The 16,528-nt window shown below is 50.3% G+C and overlaps 1 protein-coding gene across 1 annotated transcript in view; it reads left to right on the top strand.

Moving 5' to 3' along the window:
• FAM155B (family with sequence similarity 155 member B) overlaps nucleotides 1–8,404 on the top strand; it is a 32,365-nt gene extending 23,961 nt beyond the window's left edge. The window contains exons 3-4 of the mRNA XM_026451787.2: nucleotides 4,906–5,077; nucleotides 5,484–8,404. Coding sequence (XP_026307572.1) covers nucleotides 4,906–5,077; nucleotides 5,484–5,869 — 558 coding nt within the window. The 3' untranslated portion in view covers nucleotides 5,870–8,404. The remainder of the gene's footprint in view (nucleotides 1–4,905; nucleotides 5,078–5,483) is intronic.
• The last annotated feature ends 8,124 nt before the right edge of the window (nucleotides 8,405–16,528 follow it).

The following is a 16,528-nucleotide window of genomic DNA, read 5'->3' as shown; positions in this document are numbered from 1 at the left end:
TGTGTGTGTGTGTGTGTGTGTGTGTGTGTGTGTGTGTGTGTGTGTGTGTGTGTGTTTAGACAGGGTCTCACTCTCTTGCCCAGGTTGGAGTGCAGTGGTGTAATCTCGGCTCACTGCAACCTCTGCCTCCTGGGCAAAGGTGACCCTCCCACCTCAGCATCCTAAATAGGTGGGATCCAAGATGTGCACCACCACACCCAGCTATGTTTTTTTGTAGAGATAGGGTTTCACCATGTTGTCCAGGCTGGTCTAGAACTCCTGGACTCAAGCGATCCACCAGCTTCAGCCTCCCAAATTGCTGGTATTACCAGCGTAAGCCACCACACTCAGTCCAAGACAGGAGTATTTTTTTGGCAGCTCTCTGAGTGATTGTGATATGCAGCCAGAGTTGAGATCCTGGAGAACAAAAGAGCTCCGTGGTCCACCCAAAACTGACTATTGTCTTGTTCTGAAACATTTCTTTCCCTGCATCCCTTGCCTCCAGCAAGCCCCACAACTCTCCTAAGCCGGGCCCTCCTGGCTTTCCTCCATCCTTGTAGACAAGTGCCCAGGAAGCTGTGATTGCCCAAACAACCTCCCCCTGTCAACCCCTGGCTCAGTCCTAACACTAATGAGACAGGGCAAGTTACCTAGGTCCATCTAAGAAACAGCTGCAGAGTCTAAGGCAGGCTTGTTGCCCAAGCTGTAACAAACACTGAGAGCCAGATCTTTCCCCTGAGAAGGACCCCAGCCTACCTCTGAGGCATGAGGGATAGCGATGGCCTCTGCTGGCCGGCTGTGGGGCTGAGGAATTGGATTACCTCTGAGCCCCGTGTCACTCTTCTTCCTCCATTCCCCTCATTAGCTCCTTGCCTGTTCCTGCTTCCCCACCCACAGGCCTGGTGTCCTCCCCAAGCAATCTGCTCACCCACTTGTTGTCATGGTGACTCTGGCTGGGGGTGTGGGGACTGAGTGGGGAGGTCGTCTAATTAAGGAGAAAGGCCACACTCCCAATGTCAGGCCACCCCTCCCCCTCCCCCAACCTACCCTGGCTGGCTCCCTCCCTTCCTCCTTCCAGAAGCAGATGAGGGGAGCGCCCAGCCACCATAGCCTGTTACTGGGCTAATTGCAGTTGCCTAGGAGGAGGGCAGGAACTCCACTGGGGCCTCCTCACCTAGGAGCTGCAGCATTAAACTAGAAGAGCCCAGAAAGAATTCCACAGGGACCTCTGAGTTGCACTGATGGATGCAGGGTTGGGAGGGGGCCGATTGCACACATTTTGGGGTTACGGTCAGGCAGTCTCTGGGTCCAGGCTACAGATATTGGGGCAGAGCCTGTGGACAGAGACTCATCTTGGCACTCAGGGGCTCAAAAGATGGAGGGAAGTCTCTAAGGTACTGGGACCCTTGGTTCTTGTAATTTCATGTTCTTTCCTGCCTTACTTCTGTTTCTTTCTCCTCCCCTTCTTGCACTCTCTTATCCCTCTTTCTTACCTTTGCTTTCTTACACTCCCATCTTTCTTAGCCACTCTTATTCCATCTTATTCACCCCCTGCTTGTTCTTACCCATCTTTCTTACTCCCTCTTTCATACCGCTTCCTCTTAACAGCCCCGCTTACCCCTATCTCACCCTCTCTTTCCACTTATTTCACCCTCACCTCACTCTTAACTCTTCACCTCCCTTACACCCTCCACCTCTAATTCCCTGGCTGTTTCTCCCAACCCTGTTGTTTCCTACCCCCACTATTCCCACCATTCCTTACCCTCTCTTTCCCATACACCTCATGTCTTCCACCCCTTACCCCATCTGCCACTCTCTCAATCCCCTCAAGCCCCTCTCTTCCTGCCCTCTTTTAACCCTCCAGCTCTCTTACCCTGCCTCCTATTTCCACCTGTTTTTCTACCGTCCTTTCACTCCTTTCCCATTCCTTTTCATATACTCTTTTAGCCCAATAATTTCATATTTAGGAATTTATATAAATAAAATTTAACACAAGTGTGTGAGAGATGTGTGTATAGTCACTGGAGCGTTGTTCATAATAGTGAAAACGTGGAAATAAATGTCCATGAACAAGAGATCACCAATGCCCTTTTCATTCCATTCATACAAAACCATTCTCTGTTCTCTTAACACACCATGAATTTGTTTGCCGACATATCTTTGCTTAAGCTATTGTCTCAGCCTGGAATGCTCGTTTATGTCATCTCTACCCACCCCATCTAAAATCCTGATCTGAGTCCAAGCTCAACTGTTTTGCCATCACTGAAATCTTCCCCTGCTTCTCTACTTGCTTCCCTCCATTGGTCCATGGTTTGAACTCTCTTGTGGTATAGATCATATGCCATAGATTCAAGTTAGATGTGTCTACCCATGAAACTGGAATTTTCATGAGCGTAGGGACATGTCCTCATTTAGTTGTCCTGTTCATTCATTCAACAGATTTTTGAAAGTGTATATTGTGCCGAGCACACAATGGTTAATAAAGCAAACGCATGTCTGCTTACGTGCAACTCACATTTTAGTGGAGCTGACAGGAACCAAACAAGAGTGCAGAGAAAGTAATACTTGTGGTGAAGAAACAAGGAAAAGAGAATAATGAGGGTAGCATCCTTTGGTGAGAGGGGTAAGGGAGACCCTCTCTGAGGAGAGGACATTTAAACTGAGACCTGAAAAACGAAAATGACCCAGACATGTCAAGAGTAGGGGGAAGAGCATTCCAGGCCAAAAGAACAGCATGTGTCAAGGCCCTGAGGTGGGAACAAGTAGGGCATGTTCAAGGAAGAGAAAGAAAATGAAGTTGGAGAGAAAGACAGGAGCAAAGTTATACAAGGGCTAGAAATCTGTGGTCAGAAATTTAATTCTAAATGCATTGAAGGGTTTGGAGCAAAGGAGTAACATGAGTCAATTGCGTTTTGAGACCCCTGTTCCTCCTGTGTAGACAGTGGATTGGAATGAGCAAGGGTGCAGGTGGAGAGGCCAGATGGGAGACTGTCATCCAGGTGAGGGATGATGATGGTCTGCCCAAAGGCGTGGATGTGGAGCTACAATTGAACTGCCTTGCTGATGGACTAGATGTGGGGAAACAGAAAGAGAAATGAAGGCTGACATCTAGGTTTCATGGCACTCACTGAAACGGTCAAGACTTGAGGAGGACAGTGGATTTGGGATTAAAAAAAATAAATCTACATTTTAAAATTTATAACTTGTTAAATTTGAGATGCCTGTGAGATACCAAAGTCCCAAGCAATGCTTTGCTTTTTGGGGGATTGGTTAGCAACACAACCTACCCCATCACCCACTAGTACCCCTCTGCTTTGGAAAAGGCCAGTGTGGGATTGCATCGCCAAAGTCCATGTTCACAGCAGTTATTTGTAGTTTAGTGAAAATGTTTAAAGTAAGTATAATAAACTGACAGTGCTTCTGAAACCATGTTGCTCAGAATATGATAGAAGAGCCTCCTGCAGCACAGTGACCTGGACCTGGCTCAGAAATGCAGATTCTGAGCCCACCTTCATCCTCTTGAAGCTGAAACAGAGGGAGACGTCTGCATATTTAACAAATGCTTCAGGGGGTTCTGAGACACACTGAAGTCTGAGAACCATTGCTGTGAGGAACAACAATGAACCTAGAAAGCGCCCCTAAATATACGGGACTGGATGTGGGTGGCGAGGCAGGAACAGGCCAGGTGCATGAGAGCTATCTGGGCATCTGTTAAAATGCACATGCTGACTTGGCAGATTGGGGGTGGAGTCTGAGATTCTGCATCTCTCACAAGCTCCTAGGTGATGGTGATGGTGATGCTGCTGGTCCAGGTCCACACTTTGAGGAGCAAGGACCTAGATCAGTAGTTCACAACTGGAGACAATGCCCCCACCCCAGGGGAACATTTGACAATGGCTGGAGACATTGTTTTTTCTTTTTTGATTTTCACAATAGGTGAGGGGAGAGAATGCTACTACTGTGTAATGGGTAGAGGACAGAGATGCTGTGCCATATCCTGCAGTGTACAGGACAGCCACCACAACAAATAATTATCTGACCCATAATGTCAGTAGTATCACTGTTAAGAAACCCTGGGCTTGATGACAACCAAAGAGTATGGAGCAGGAAACCTTTCTTAGCTAGGACCCAGTGCCTGGTAGGGGTGGACTAGATGAGGGACAGGAAGCATACCCGCGAAGTGAAACTGCAAAGCAGAGATTCCAAATGAAACGTAGCGGTGTGTGTGATGTCTGCTCCATGCCAGAGCAGAAGCCAATAGGGCAGAGCATGGATCAAGTAGAGCTCAAAGGCACATGTGGTGCCTGGTAAGGCAGGTTCCTGTTTTTTTGTTTTTTTTGTTTTGTTTTGTTTTTTCATTAAAAATAACCCCTCACATTTGCGTTACACTTTACAGTTTACAAAACATTTTCATATGTGCCATATTATTTCATCCATACAACACTCTAATGAGGTAGAGCAAGGATTATTCTTTCTCTTTCTTGAATTTAGAAACTCAGTACCATCAGCCAAAGAAATGTTTGCTGAATTGAACAGAACTGACATTTGCCTCATTATATATAGGTAGTCTCCGACAAGTCAGAGACTTCCTTGGACCAAGTGTAAAATGACAGGGTTGCACAGAATGATTGGTAAGGCTCCTTTCAGTGCTGACCTTCCAGTAATTTTGTGATCTGTGCCAACACACAAATGCTGAGTCTTGGATGACTGCAGACTGGGGTGCTTGGGAGCACTGGCTATGAGATGGGAGATCTTAGGTAAGATGTAGTGGCCTCGATCCAAGCCCTTCTTCTGCTCTACCCACTGGAATCTTGGGGTTAGGTTGGTGAGGCCCCCTTGAGAGACCACAAGTAAGTCTCCCCATCCCTCTCCTCTGAGGCGAGATGGGGCTGGCACATGGGCTGATGCTCTTTCCTCTCCCCACAGGCTGTCTACAAGGCCTGGCTGTGCTCAGAATACTTCAGCGTGACCCAGCAGGAATGCCAGCGCTGGGTGCCCTGCAAGCAATACTGCCTGGAGGTGCAGACCCGGTGCCCCTTTATACTCCCCGACAATGAGGAAATGGTGTACGGAGGGCTCCCTGGCTTTATCTGTACAGGTAAAGGCAGGGCACTGGGGAAGAGGGAGGAGGCTGGGGGCCCAGGACAGGCATCAGGTCAGAGGAGCTGGGAGCAGGGAGAACAACAGGGGAGTCAGGTGAGAAGAAGGCCAGTGGCTGGACGAATGGGCAGTGAGGTCCCCAGGTTGGGATAGGGCCAACTGGAATAGGGAAAAAGACCAGAGTGTCTTTCTCTGCCCAGGACACTCCCAGGTAGTCATCCCGAAGAAACTGGCTGGGGTCCCCAGGAAAGAAGGGCTCAGAAAGGGCAAGTGCCGAGGGCTGGGGGGAAGGAGCCTTAGATGAGACTACTTGAGCAGCCCCAGCTCTGGAAACTTGCTCCCTAGGTAAGGCATAGCTATCAGCTCCCCGAGCACCCCACCACACCTTCCTTATCCATTGGCAGGGTTGCTGGATACTTCACCAAAGCGTCTGGAAACCAAGTGCTGTGACGTGCAGTGGGTCTCCTGTGAGGCGAAGAAGAAGAAGTTCAAGGAGTCTGAGGCCCCCAAAACCCACCACCAGCAATTCCACCACTCCTATTTCCACCACTACCACCAACAGTACCATCACTACCACCCCCGTCATGAACACCCCCGCCGCGTCAGCAACAAGCCTGCCCTGCTGCCGGTCTCTGGGGGCTCCCGCCTCAGCCCTAGCAGGATCCGGCTCTGCATCCTTGTTCTCATGCTCCTCCATACCGTGGTGTCCTTCTCCAGCAACCAGGGTGGTGGGGGATTGGGGCTGGAGACACTGCCTGCCCTAGAGGAGGGCCTGACACGGGAAGAGTGACAGTAGGGAGGGAGGACAGACCTCCACCACACACTGACATCAGCTCCAGCTCCCCCTGGTGGGGGGGAGGGGTTCCTCCCATGGGAGGTATAGGATAAGGTGGGGGCGGGGGAAATGGGGGAACGACACATCCCCCCCAACCTACCCCCACCCCAAAATCAGCTCCAACAGAATGGCCAGAGGGCCCCAGGGAGCTGCAAAATTCATCCGGGAGAAAAAGGCAGGAGCAGCAGGTGACCCCTCCCAAGCCCCCATCTATGGGGCTTAGGAAAAAAAGGGAGGAAGTGGGGACTGGATACGCCCACCCCTGCCAAAAGCCCTGACCCCAGGGAAGGAGGCTGCTCACCCAGCCTTGGCCCTGCAGGGAATGTTGGGGGGCACAGAGGGGAGAAGCTCTTTCCCCCACTCCACATTCCTTTTGTTGCCAAGATCCTTAATTCCCTCCTGCCCACATCCCTACAGGCGACGGCAGACAGTGCAATGGCCCTCCTGCCACTTCAGCACACCTTGCCCCACCTGGGACCATCACACATGAAGCACCAGGCTGGGAGATGAGGTACACACAGTTGCAGCTAGGTCGGGGCCCCAGTTAAGCTGTGCCCCACCACCCTAGGCAATGAGGGGCAGGAAAGGGGTACAGAATGAATGGTGAAAGAGAGTGAAGATACAGAAGGGGGAGAGGAGAGGAGAAATGTGGACAGAGGGCTTGAAGAGATGGCCAAATAGGCTACTGCCACCTGGCTTTGGGAAGACAGTTGATAAGTGTTGAGGTAGGCTCAAGAACTGCTCCCCAAATCAGTGAGTTGCGTGAGGAGCCCTCTGGGGGAAAGAGCACAGGAACTGAGTTGCTAGGCCTCCAAACAAAAGGCTGCAGGCACATGGTTAGACTGCCGCTGTCTGAAGGACCATATCTTACAGAAGGTGCACATACTCTCAAGGGCCACTCTTGCCCTGGAGATCTTGGCCTTGGGGTCAAAGATATTTCCATTTCCGATCTCCATGGGGAGGAGGGACTTAAGCCCAAGTGGGTCAGGCCTGGCCCCGGTCCTCATACTCCCCCATCTTGTCCCAGCCCAGGCCTCCATGAAGGAGAACCTGGTGGCATTGCCCCAGAGCTCTCCAGAGATGAGCCTCCCCTATCCCCACCCTGTCCCCGTCCCCATCCCCAGCCTACCAAAGAGTATTCACACCTTTCCATCCCTGACTCCATGGGTTACTGTCCCAATTGTGAAACACCCAGACTCCTCTTCACCTTGTAGCAGGGTCTTCTGCTCCAGTCATCCCGGCCCCTTGCAAGAGAAAGTCCAGGGACTGCCAAGAAGACCCTTTGACTAAAGATAATGTGCTGTCATCTCTGGGCTGAGAAACTGTTGAGTCAGGCTAGAGGGCTGGACAAGAGAAGAGGCATTGAGAGCCCCCTTGGGGGCCATTAGCCTTGCTCTAGGCTGCTGTGTGGGGGTGGGGAGTAGGGGGCATCCCACATTGCCTGGGACATCTGAATGCTGATAAGAATGGACAGGAAAGGGAGCCAGAGCTGTATTCCTGGGACAGGCCAGGGAGCCTTTAGTGCCAGCAGGGCCTGTGTCCTGGGATGCGATGCTAATGAGTGAATGGAAGGGTGGGCCTGGAGCTGCGTGAGAGTGAAACCAAGAAGCGGATGGGGAAGGGAGAGCTGACCTTGGTCAGCTTAGGGGTGAGTGGAGAAGGGATCATTCATGGGTCTCAGACTGATTACATGAGACCGGGGAGTCCTTCCTTGCCAGTTTTCTCATTTCTTACAGCCTATCCCCCAACCCTACCCCTGTGCCCTGCCCACACACTCCCCTGTTTGGCCCTCAGCACTTCGGGCCTGGTCACATACCCCATCCCTAGTGCTCTTTTCAGCTGGGGAGGGGAAGAGGTGCTGGCTCCTTTCCAGACATGCTTATGTGTAAGTAAAGGGGCAGGTGCTTGGGCTCCAGAGAGACCCTAGGTACTGCCTTCTAACTCCTGCATCCTCAGCAGGGGAAAAGGGACTGGGAAATAAAGGGGAACCATATGGCCCCAGGGAATGGACCCTTGGAGACTCCCATCCTCTCTTCCCCCTCACCAAGTGCCCAGGAGACCCCTGGCTCAGACCAGCCCAAGGCCTTGCCCAGTGGCAGGGGAAAGGGACACCTCACTCCACCTCAAAGTCATTTGACTGCCCCCATCCACCCCACCATCCTAATCTTCCACCACCTCTCCGGCTGCCCCTGCCCTCCATCACAGGCAACAGAGCCGGGCAGCTTTCTTATGTCATTTTCTACACTGTGCTTCATGAGTCGGACTTTCTTGCACTAGTTCTTATGACTGAGTCTCCAAACTGGTTTCCTAGTAGTCCCCCATCCCTTCCTCCCTTACCCAGCTATGATTCAGTTGTCTCTTACCCTGCCTCTGTGTTTCGGTGAGAGTCTCTGTATGTGTACTGCTTTCCGTTTTGTTGCATTGTGGAGCGGAGGCCTCTCTGCTCTTGTTTAACCCCATAAAGAAATAAATGGTAAGACTTGATGATAACCCTCCCTTCATGGATTTGTTCTGTGGAGTTGAGCTTGCTGCATTAGGAAAGGCTGTGGCTTGGGGAGGGGGTGGGACCAGAGATGTTGACCCTGTGCCCAGCTCTCTGTCAGCTCAAATCTCAGGAAGAAAGGGTAAACTGTAGTAGACCATTCTAGACAAGGACTCACAAAGCCAGCCACCTGCAGGGATCAGGCAGATCACAGTATGGAGTGAAGTAGGCCGGGTTGGGGAAAAGTGCAGACTCCAATTTGAGTGCTGAGAACTGCAGGACATGTGCAAAGGAGGCAGCTGAAGCCCAGGGTTGTCTTGGGGAATGTAGGTCCAGTGTTGCCAATCTTCTCATTCTTCAAGGGAAGTTAGGACTTGGGATTCTAACATGAAGCCCCCTAATTCACAAATGTTGGCTCAAGTATAAAAACCAACAAACCTACCTCCATGAGGGCTAAACAAGTCTGCAGGCTGTATGTGGCTTGGGGATTGCCAGTTCTTGCTTTTGTTGCAGCCTTTGGTTCTAGCCTGCCAGCCTCATCTCTCCTACACCTCTTCACCAGACCCATCTTCCCATCACAGGAGGAAGGTCACTTGGGGACAACTGCTTGAGGGGTGGCAGACAGGGCTCTCCATCACTAATACTGCTTTTCACATAAATGAGGAAAGCAGAGCATGGTCAGGAGAGAGGCTGGTGCCCTGACTGAGCTGCCAAATTACTTTGCCAAGAAAACATGAGCCCACTCCACTTCCCCAAAAGCAGCATAACATGGAGGTCACAGCATGGTCTCTGGAGCCAGACCATATGAGTTCCAAGTCTAGCCAGTGCCATTGTTAGGGGATCTTTGGGGTGTCACTTTTCTGGCCAAAAACCTCTGTGGTCAGTGATACCTTTGCCCAAGTTCTTGTCCTGCATCCAGGAAGAATGAAGTATGCAGACAAGTGGAGGGTGAGCAAGACAAAGAGGAGCTTTACTGAGTGTTAGAACAGCTCAGAGGGGACCCACAGTGGAGCTACCCACGTAGCTCCTCTGCAGGCAGGTCATCCTGTCATCTCTGCAGCTCTCAGCAGAGAGGAGCCCCTGGAGAGGGTAGCTCCTCTCTGCAGCTGGTAGTCCTGACATCTCTGCAGGTCTCTGAAGCTCTCAGCAGAGTGGGTAGCTCCTCACTGCATCTGATCATCCTGTCATCTGCTCAGCTCTGGCTGAGCCCAGGGCTTTTATGGGCCTCAGAGGGGAGGAAGTGTGCACCGATTGGCCCATGGGCAGCCATGGGCAGGCCCAGAAAAGGCACCACAAGTTCCCACTCCAGTCTGTGGGACTGGCAGCCTGGCCCCGAGTCTTCAGACCCTCCCTGGCCTGAAGGTGGGGCCTCACCAGGGACCCACCCCCTTTCACCAAGGAACCTATCTGCCTTCTACTGCTGCTCATGGTGCCCGGGCTTGGCCCGACTTTGCTCCAAGATCAGAGGGGGCACCAGCAGCAGGGAGAAGCCAGGCAGCGGGAGCAGGCACTTCTGAGCCTGCAAGGGCAGGGGTGCCTTCCTGGGCCCCTAAAGGTGCCGAGATGCCTGAGTCTGCAGCCATGGTTGGGCAGCTGTGCTGTGCCTGGGGGAGCAGGGCTCCTGCCTGCTCCATGGAGCAGGAGGCCCAGGTCTGCAACCATGGTTTGGGCAGCTGTAGCTGTGCCCAGGAGGGCAGGGCTCCTGCCTGCTCTCAGCCCCTCAAGACCACAGGGATGCTCAGATCTGCAGGCATGACTTGGGCAGCTGCAGCCCCACCTGGGAGGGCGGGTCTCCTGCCTGCTTTGTAAAGTGGGATGCCTAGGCCTAGGGGATAGGGCTCCTGCCTGCTCTGTGGAGTGGGAGGCCTGGACCACACCTTCCTGCTGCAGCCAACATCTTGGCAGTGGCCACTCTAGATGGGCCACTGCTGTCATCATCATCTCCTACTTGTATGAGTTCAGACAAGAGTTCCTTTACTTCCTTGAACCTTGGTGTCCTCATCTATCACAAGGGTTACTGTGAGAATTAGATGGTATAGTACATGAAGCACTTGGCAAAACAGCTGGCACAAAGGAGCCACTCACATGCTGATTGTTACTATCATTAGTCACTCAGTCTTTCTTCTCTTTCCTTCACCCCCACCTAAAACAGTCACCAAGTTCCATCACTCTTCTTTTGTAAGATGTTCGAATCCTTCCCATACTTTCCACCCTGACTCCTACTAAGCTGTTTCAGGCCTTCAGTAGCTTTTGCCTGGACTACTGCAATAGCCTATCAACCAATCTCTTGTCCAGTCACTCCATCTCTGATCCATCCTCTACCTAGCACAGTCCCACACGCTTCAGAGGCACTTGCTAGAGATTTTGTGAAACAATTGCTGCCATAGTTGAGTTACCTAGAGGACACAGCTAATCTTCCTAAAGCAAACATTACACCCCTGGAAAACATCAAAAACATCAGATGGCTCCACATTGTCTGTAGAATCAAGTGTAAACCTCTGAGCATCCCATTCAAGGATCTTTGTTTTTTGATCATATCCTACTAGTCTGATCTTCCCCCATAGGTGCTCATATACTCACATCCACTCCCCACTGCCCTACTGGTTAGCCTCTGAATGAGCTCTGCACAGTCTCATCTCCCACCCTTGGCTCGCATTGTCTCTTCTGCCTGGAATGCCCTCTTTCCATCTCTGCCTATTACTGACTTTCCTAGTTTTCAAAGTCCAGCTCAAATGCCACCTCTGCTATGAAGACTTCCACATTCCCCCGGCTATGAAGACTTCCACATTACCCCCTCTCTCAAGCTGGAAAAAATCTCTTCCTCCTCTGTACTTCAATAACACTTTGTCCCTTAATCGTGATACTGATTACATCCTGCCTGTGTTCAACTTATTCATTCAAAATATACCTACTGAGCAATTACAATATATCAAACACTGCGCTGGGTGCTGGCAAAACAGCAGGAAACAGACACATTATAAATCCACATGATAACATGACTTTATGCATTGGACAACCATAATACCACCCACGACAACATTAGAGTTTTTGTCTCACTGCATACCCAAGAGAAGGAAGCCCAGGTTCTCTTGGCCTTGTGCATAGGAAAGAGAGATGAGGGATTGCATGTCCCACACTAACCTACTACATACAAAAGCAGAGGAGGCAATACACCCACAGTACTAAGGGACTAAAGGGCGTAATAGCTGTGCCAAGGAAGTAGCTCTACAAGCCATATGTCACAATTTCACTCCTGGACTAAGCTACCATCACCCTGCAGCTGCCTCTCTAAGCTCTCCTTCCCTCGCCCAGGCCCAGGCCCTGGCACTCTCTTCAGGTCAGTCCAACTGCAGACAGTCTGTCTCTTGCAGCCTCAGCATGGGCGAGGAGGAAACATGGCAGTGGCTCACAGCCCTGGCAGCACATCAGAATCACCTAGAGAGTTTTAGTTCTGGCCTTACCAGCAGAGAGTCTGATTTAATTAGTCTGGGGTGGGAGTCCCAGCTTCAGCATTGTTTAGAAAACTCCACAAGTGATTCTAATGTGCAGCCAGGCTTTACAATCACTGGGTGAAGAGAAGGCTTTGGCTACATGAAGTCCTTGTTATTTGAGGATAAGTGGTGCTAGAAAAAGGCCACTTACAATGAATCCACTTGAAATGGGGACCAACATTTCACAGTAGAGCAGAAGAAAAGGGGAAAAGGATTTGGTTAGGACTTCATCTTGAGAAATAAAATTGGAAACATGGAAAATATTTTAATTTCCATTTAAAATGTACAAAATGTATAAATGTATAAATAATTGCAAATATGCACTAATTCTTACAATGAACAAAGAATGAGTCAAGCACTGGGGGATAATGTAATTTTCCTGACCAAAGTACATGAGAGGATAATATTGACTTTTGCAGCACGGTCATAAGCAGAGATTTTGTTTTGTTTTTCCAAAATTAGAGAGCTTCTTCAATTATCCCAAGGACCTCTTGTAATCCTTTGAGAGTTGAATCATTCTCTTTGAAGCCTTGATCCTGTCATTACCCAGGTCAATTTTCTCTTCTGCCAGGGGTAACTGGTCTATCTCTGCCAAATTCCCATTTATCAAAGACTTTACATGACATTAGAGAGGGTCTCCAACATCACTTTCATTGACTTCATGAAACCTTGAATCCTTTTCAAGACCTGCAGTTTCACCCAGAGATTTATTGGCATTAGGTAATGCTAACAATTAACAAGAGACTGAAAAAGACCTTAGCAAAATGGGTGTAGACAAACAGTATTTGGGTGTTAAATGGGAAGAGGGGTCTATGAGGGACTCAAAATAGTGACTGCTTTATGCTATGACAACCTCACCTTTCTACCCAACTTCATAAAGTCCCTTTTCCTTTTGGGGTTCTTAATCTGCTTATCTCTAAAATGAAGGGATAGGATTAGATGTTTTTATAAATATGAAATAAGTTAACCCAAATGAGGTAATCTACATGAAGACATGGAGCCCAGTTGCTAGCACAGAGGAGCAACTCCATAACTCCTGTGTTTTCTTCCCTCCAAAACATACTTAGATTCTTTTAGGTGACACTAAAGGGTGAAGAAGGAAAAAAGGAGATGGAGAAGCCCATTAGAGCAACTAGAAGGAAGTCTCAGAACTTCTGCACCATGCCCAAGTTTCTATCCAACTGCCATTACCTCCTGTCACAGTCACTGTGGCAGGTCACAGAGAAACTAACTGCTTAGGGGTGTAGGATGGGAATCCAAAGCTCACTCAGACATGAAGAAGGTCAAGAAGCTCCTGGGTTGGTTGGGGAGAAAATACATGAACAGAAATTGGTCAAAATACCTCTAGAATCTGACCATTTCTCTCACCTCCATTGTCACCGCCTAGTCACCAACTCTCTCATAGACCACTGCAATGGCCTCCTAACTGGTCTCCCTGCTTCCAGTCTTGCACCCCAGGCACAGTTCACTCAGAGTATCTCTTAAAAATGCAAACCAGATCATGTCTCTCCCCGGCTAACACCCTCTCCTAGTTTCCCATCTAAATCAAAATAAATTCCAGACTCCTTACTATGGCCTACAGTGCCCTACACTACCTGCCAATTGTCTATCTCTCCAACCTCACCTAGCATATTCCCTTCACTCTCCTACAGCCACCCTGCCTTATTTATTTTCCACTGATATGCTAAGCTTGTTCCTGTCTCAGGTCCTTTGAACACGCCATTTCTCAGCCTGAAATGTTATTCCCCCAGATTTTTGCAACGCTCCTCATGATCAGGTCTGAGCTCAGATATCGCTTTCTCAGAAAGGTTTTTCCTGGCTACTCTAGGTATAGTAGTGCCCTTCTCACCGCAGACACTCTATCATACCACCCTGCTTTGTATATGATCTAGCGCTTGTAACTATTTGCAACGATCTTGTTTATACTTTGGCTTTCTTGTTTATTGCCTCTTTCTCCATTTGAATGTAAGCTCTGAGCAGACAGGGACCTTGTCTGTCTTATTTATTATCTTCCCAGTGCCTTAGTCAATGCTCACTGAGTGAATGGATGTAGATGCAGAAGTGGTGGGTGGTTCATCTGAGCAGGAATGCGTGGCACAGGATGTGTGGAGTGGGTGGTAAGAGATGAGCTTGAAAGATAGCCTGAGGTAAAAACACAGAAGGCCGTGAAGGTCAGGCCAGGGAATGTGTGGGCTTTATATGGTGACCCATTGGGAGCCATGGAAGATTGTTGAGCTTGAGAGGAATAGCATCAGCTGACCTGGAGTAAGATTTAACTGGTGCCATGTGCCGGATGGACTGGTAGGTGAAGTAAACGGAGGGCGTATCAACCACTCTGTGCCCGCGCTGGTACCCGCTGTCCTCTAGGCCCTCCGCTGTCCTGTTGCACCCAGCTCCCCCACTCTTCTGGGGCCACGGAAGAGCCCTGACTGCTGTTCCCCGACACCGGCCGCTGGGTGGCGCTGTGGCTCCTCCTACCCAGGCTGGAGGCGCCAGGGAGGCGGAGGCGCAGCCGCCGAACCCGGCCTGGCTCTAGGGTCTGTCGGCGCTGCAGAGCGGGCTCTTCCTCGTCTGTTCCTTTCTCCCACTTCGCGGGCTTCTCCCGCGTTCAGGCCCGTTCCCACCCCCAGCCCGGCCCCCGGTAGCCCGCTCTCCTTCGCTTCTGACCTTTCTTCGTTTTCCGACCAGCCGGGCCAGAGGCAGGGGCCTGGGCGGGACGCGGGAGGGGTTGGGCCGAGTGTCGCCCTTCTTTTTCAGCCCGTTCAGGCCTCGAGTCTCCCTGGACCCCAACGACGAAACAGAGCTCGCGACCACAGCCCCGAGCCGGCCCGTCCAGTCCAGCCAGGCCCGGGACTAAAGGGAGTTCAGGGCTGCAAGGGCAGCATTTTCCTGCGGAGGGACCAGAGCAGTTAAGGGGCCAATTCACCGTTTATGTTAATAGTCTTGCCTTTCCTCCTGACCCCTGGAGCAAGAAGCTGATCTTCTGGGACTCCTCCAGTGGCCCTTTCCACCCTCCTGCCATCTGTCCCAGATTACATCGCCACCACCCCATATATATATTCTATATTCTAAACTGATCCCTCCTTCGTCACTGCTGTTGTCTGCCCAGATCTTCATTACCTCCCAACTGGCATCCCTGCCTCTAGCCTCCTGCCCTTGCAGCCCAGACACCTTCGCACAGAGCCAGGAGCCTCCTGGAGCACTGGCCTGGCATCCTGCCCCTCTAATGGTTCCCGTTGTTTGGGAAAAAATCGAAAGCTGTTGTTCAAGGCCTTCCACATTCTGACCTCACCCTTTTGGCCAACTCACTTCAACTCACATCCAGACTCAAAGGCATACCCCTGGTGGGCTGCCCTGACTAGAAGAGGAATTAGAACAGGAACTGAACAGAGTGGGAGGCTCTGTAAGACTCTGTACAGGGCTCCATAGCATCTATTTGAACAGCCTTAATTCATGATCACATTGTCACAAGACTGGAGAGATGCAGAGAACACAATTCCTGCCTGCCCTGGAACACTAGAGCACATCCGTATTTATATTCCTTTGGCCCCTGTCTTTTTCCCCTGTTCCCAGGATCTGTCCTCTCCTGCCATCTCCTTGTTCCCTCTTCTCCTCTGTCTTGTCCCCTCATGACCCTCCTGCGGGTACAGGAGGCAGGAGGCTTTATTCTCAACAAGCACACAGCATCCTGCCACAAAATGCTTGATGACATGCATGACCAGGCTTCTCTGTAACATCGAGTTTCACTTTCAGCACTTGGGTTGGTTTTTTTTTTTTTTTTTTTTTCTTGAGGAACCTGCTATTCACAGATACTAAGACTGTAGGTAGCTGTTCTTGAGGAAAGGTCAGAGACTCCTGTAATGATCTTAGCCTTGTTGAACCCAGGACACAAACCTGAAAATTAACATGGAAAAGCATACAGGTGAAGAGGAAAATTGCAAAGGTAGATTTATTGGCAAACACTGATGGTTAATTTCAAGATTCCCTGGGCCCTTGGACTTCTGGAATCAGTGCCCAGGGTCAGATATGGCTCATTTGTGGCCTAGTGGACAAAAGGGCTTGGAATGAAAGACATAGCCCCGAGAAGGCTGGGATGAGAGGAGGAGGCAGTTCCTCTTTCCTGGCTCCATCTTGGGGTACCTTTCTCTGGGAAATGACAGCTTCCTGTCCCCCAAATTAGCTCTACTGCTAAGAATATCCTTTTCCACTTATACTGCATGTATACACACAGTGTCTTGCTAATCCTCACAATAACCATGTGCAGTAGAAATTAGTTTAGGTTTACAGATGAAAAAACTGAGGCTTGAAGAGGCCAAAAGATCCACTCACCCAAAATAAACAAGAGAAATGCAAAGCAGAAGGCCAGGACTAGAAGCCAAGAACTCCAACTCTAAGACCAGTGCCAGCACTTTTCCATCCATGGTTTCGTGACCTATTGAAGACCCAAAGCTAGGTTAACTGGCCCCAGTCCTGTACCCTCACCCTGTTCTCAAGAGTGATTGAAAAAGCAGGCAGTGTGACTGAAGCCAGGTGAAGGGCTTTCACCTGGTTCCTGGGCCATGCTGACACCTGGCCTGGGTCTGAATGATGGCAGGGGAATTCAATGTTGAGATTTGCAGGACCATCAGAGCAACAGCCAGC

The sequence above is a fragment of the Piliocolobus tephrosceles genome, chromosome 12 (genome assembly GCF_002776525.5).
Source record: "Piliocolobus tephrosceles isolate RC106 chromosome 12, ASM277652v3, whole genome shotgun sequence".
Classification (NCBI taxonomy): domain Eukaryota; kingdom Metazoa; phylum Chordata; class Mammalia; order Primates; family Cercopithecidae; genus Piliocolobus; species Piliocolobus tephrosceles.
This window is presented reverse-complemented; position numbering and strand designations above follow the sequence as displayed.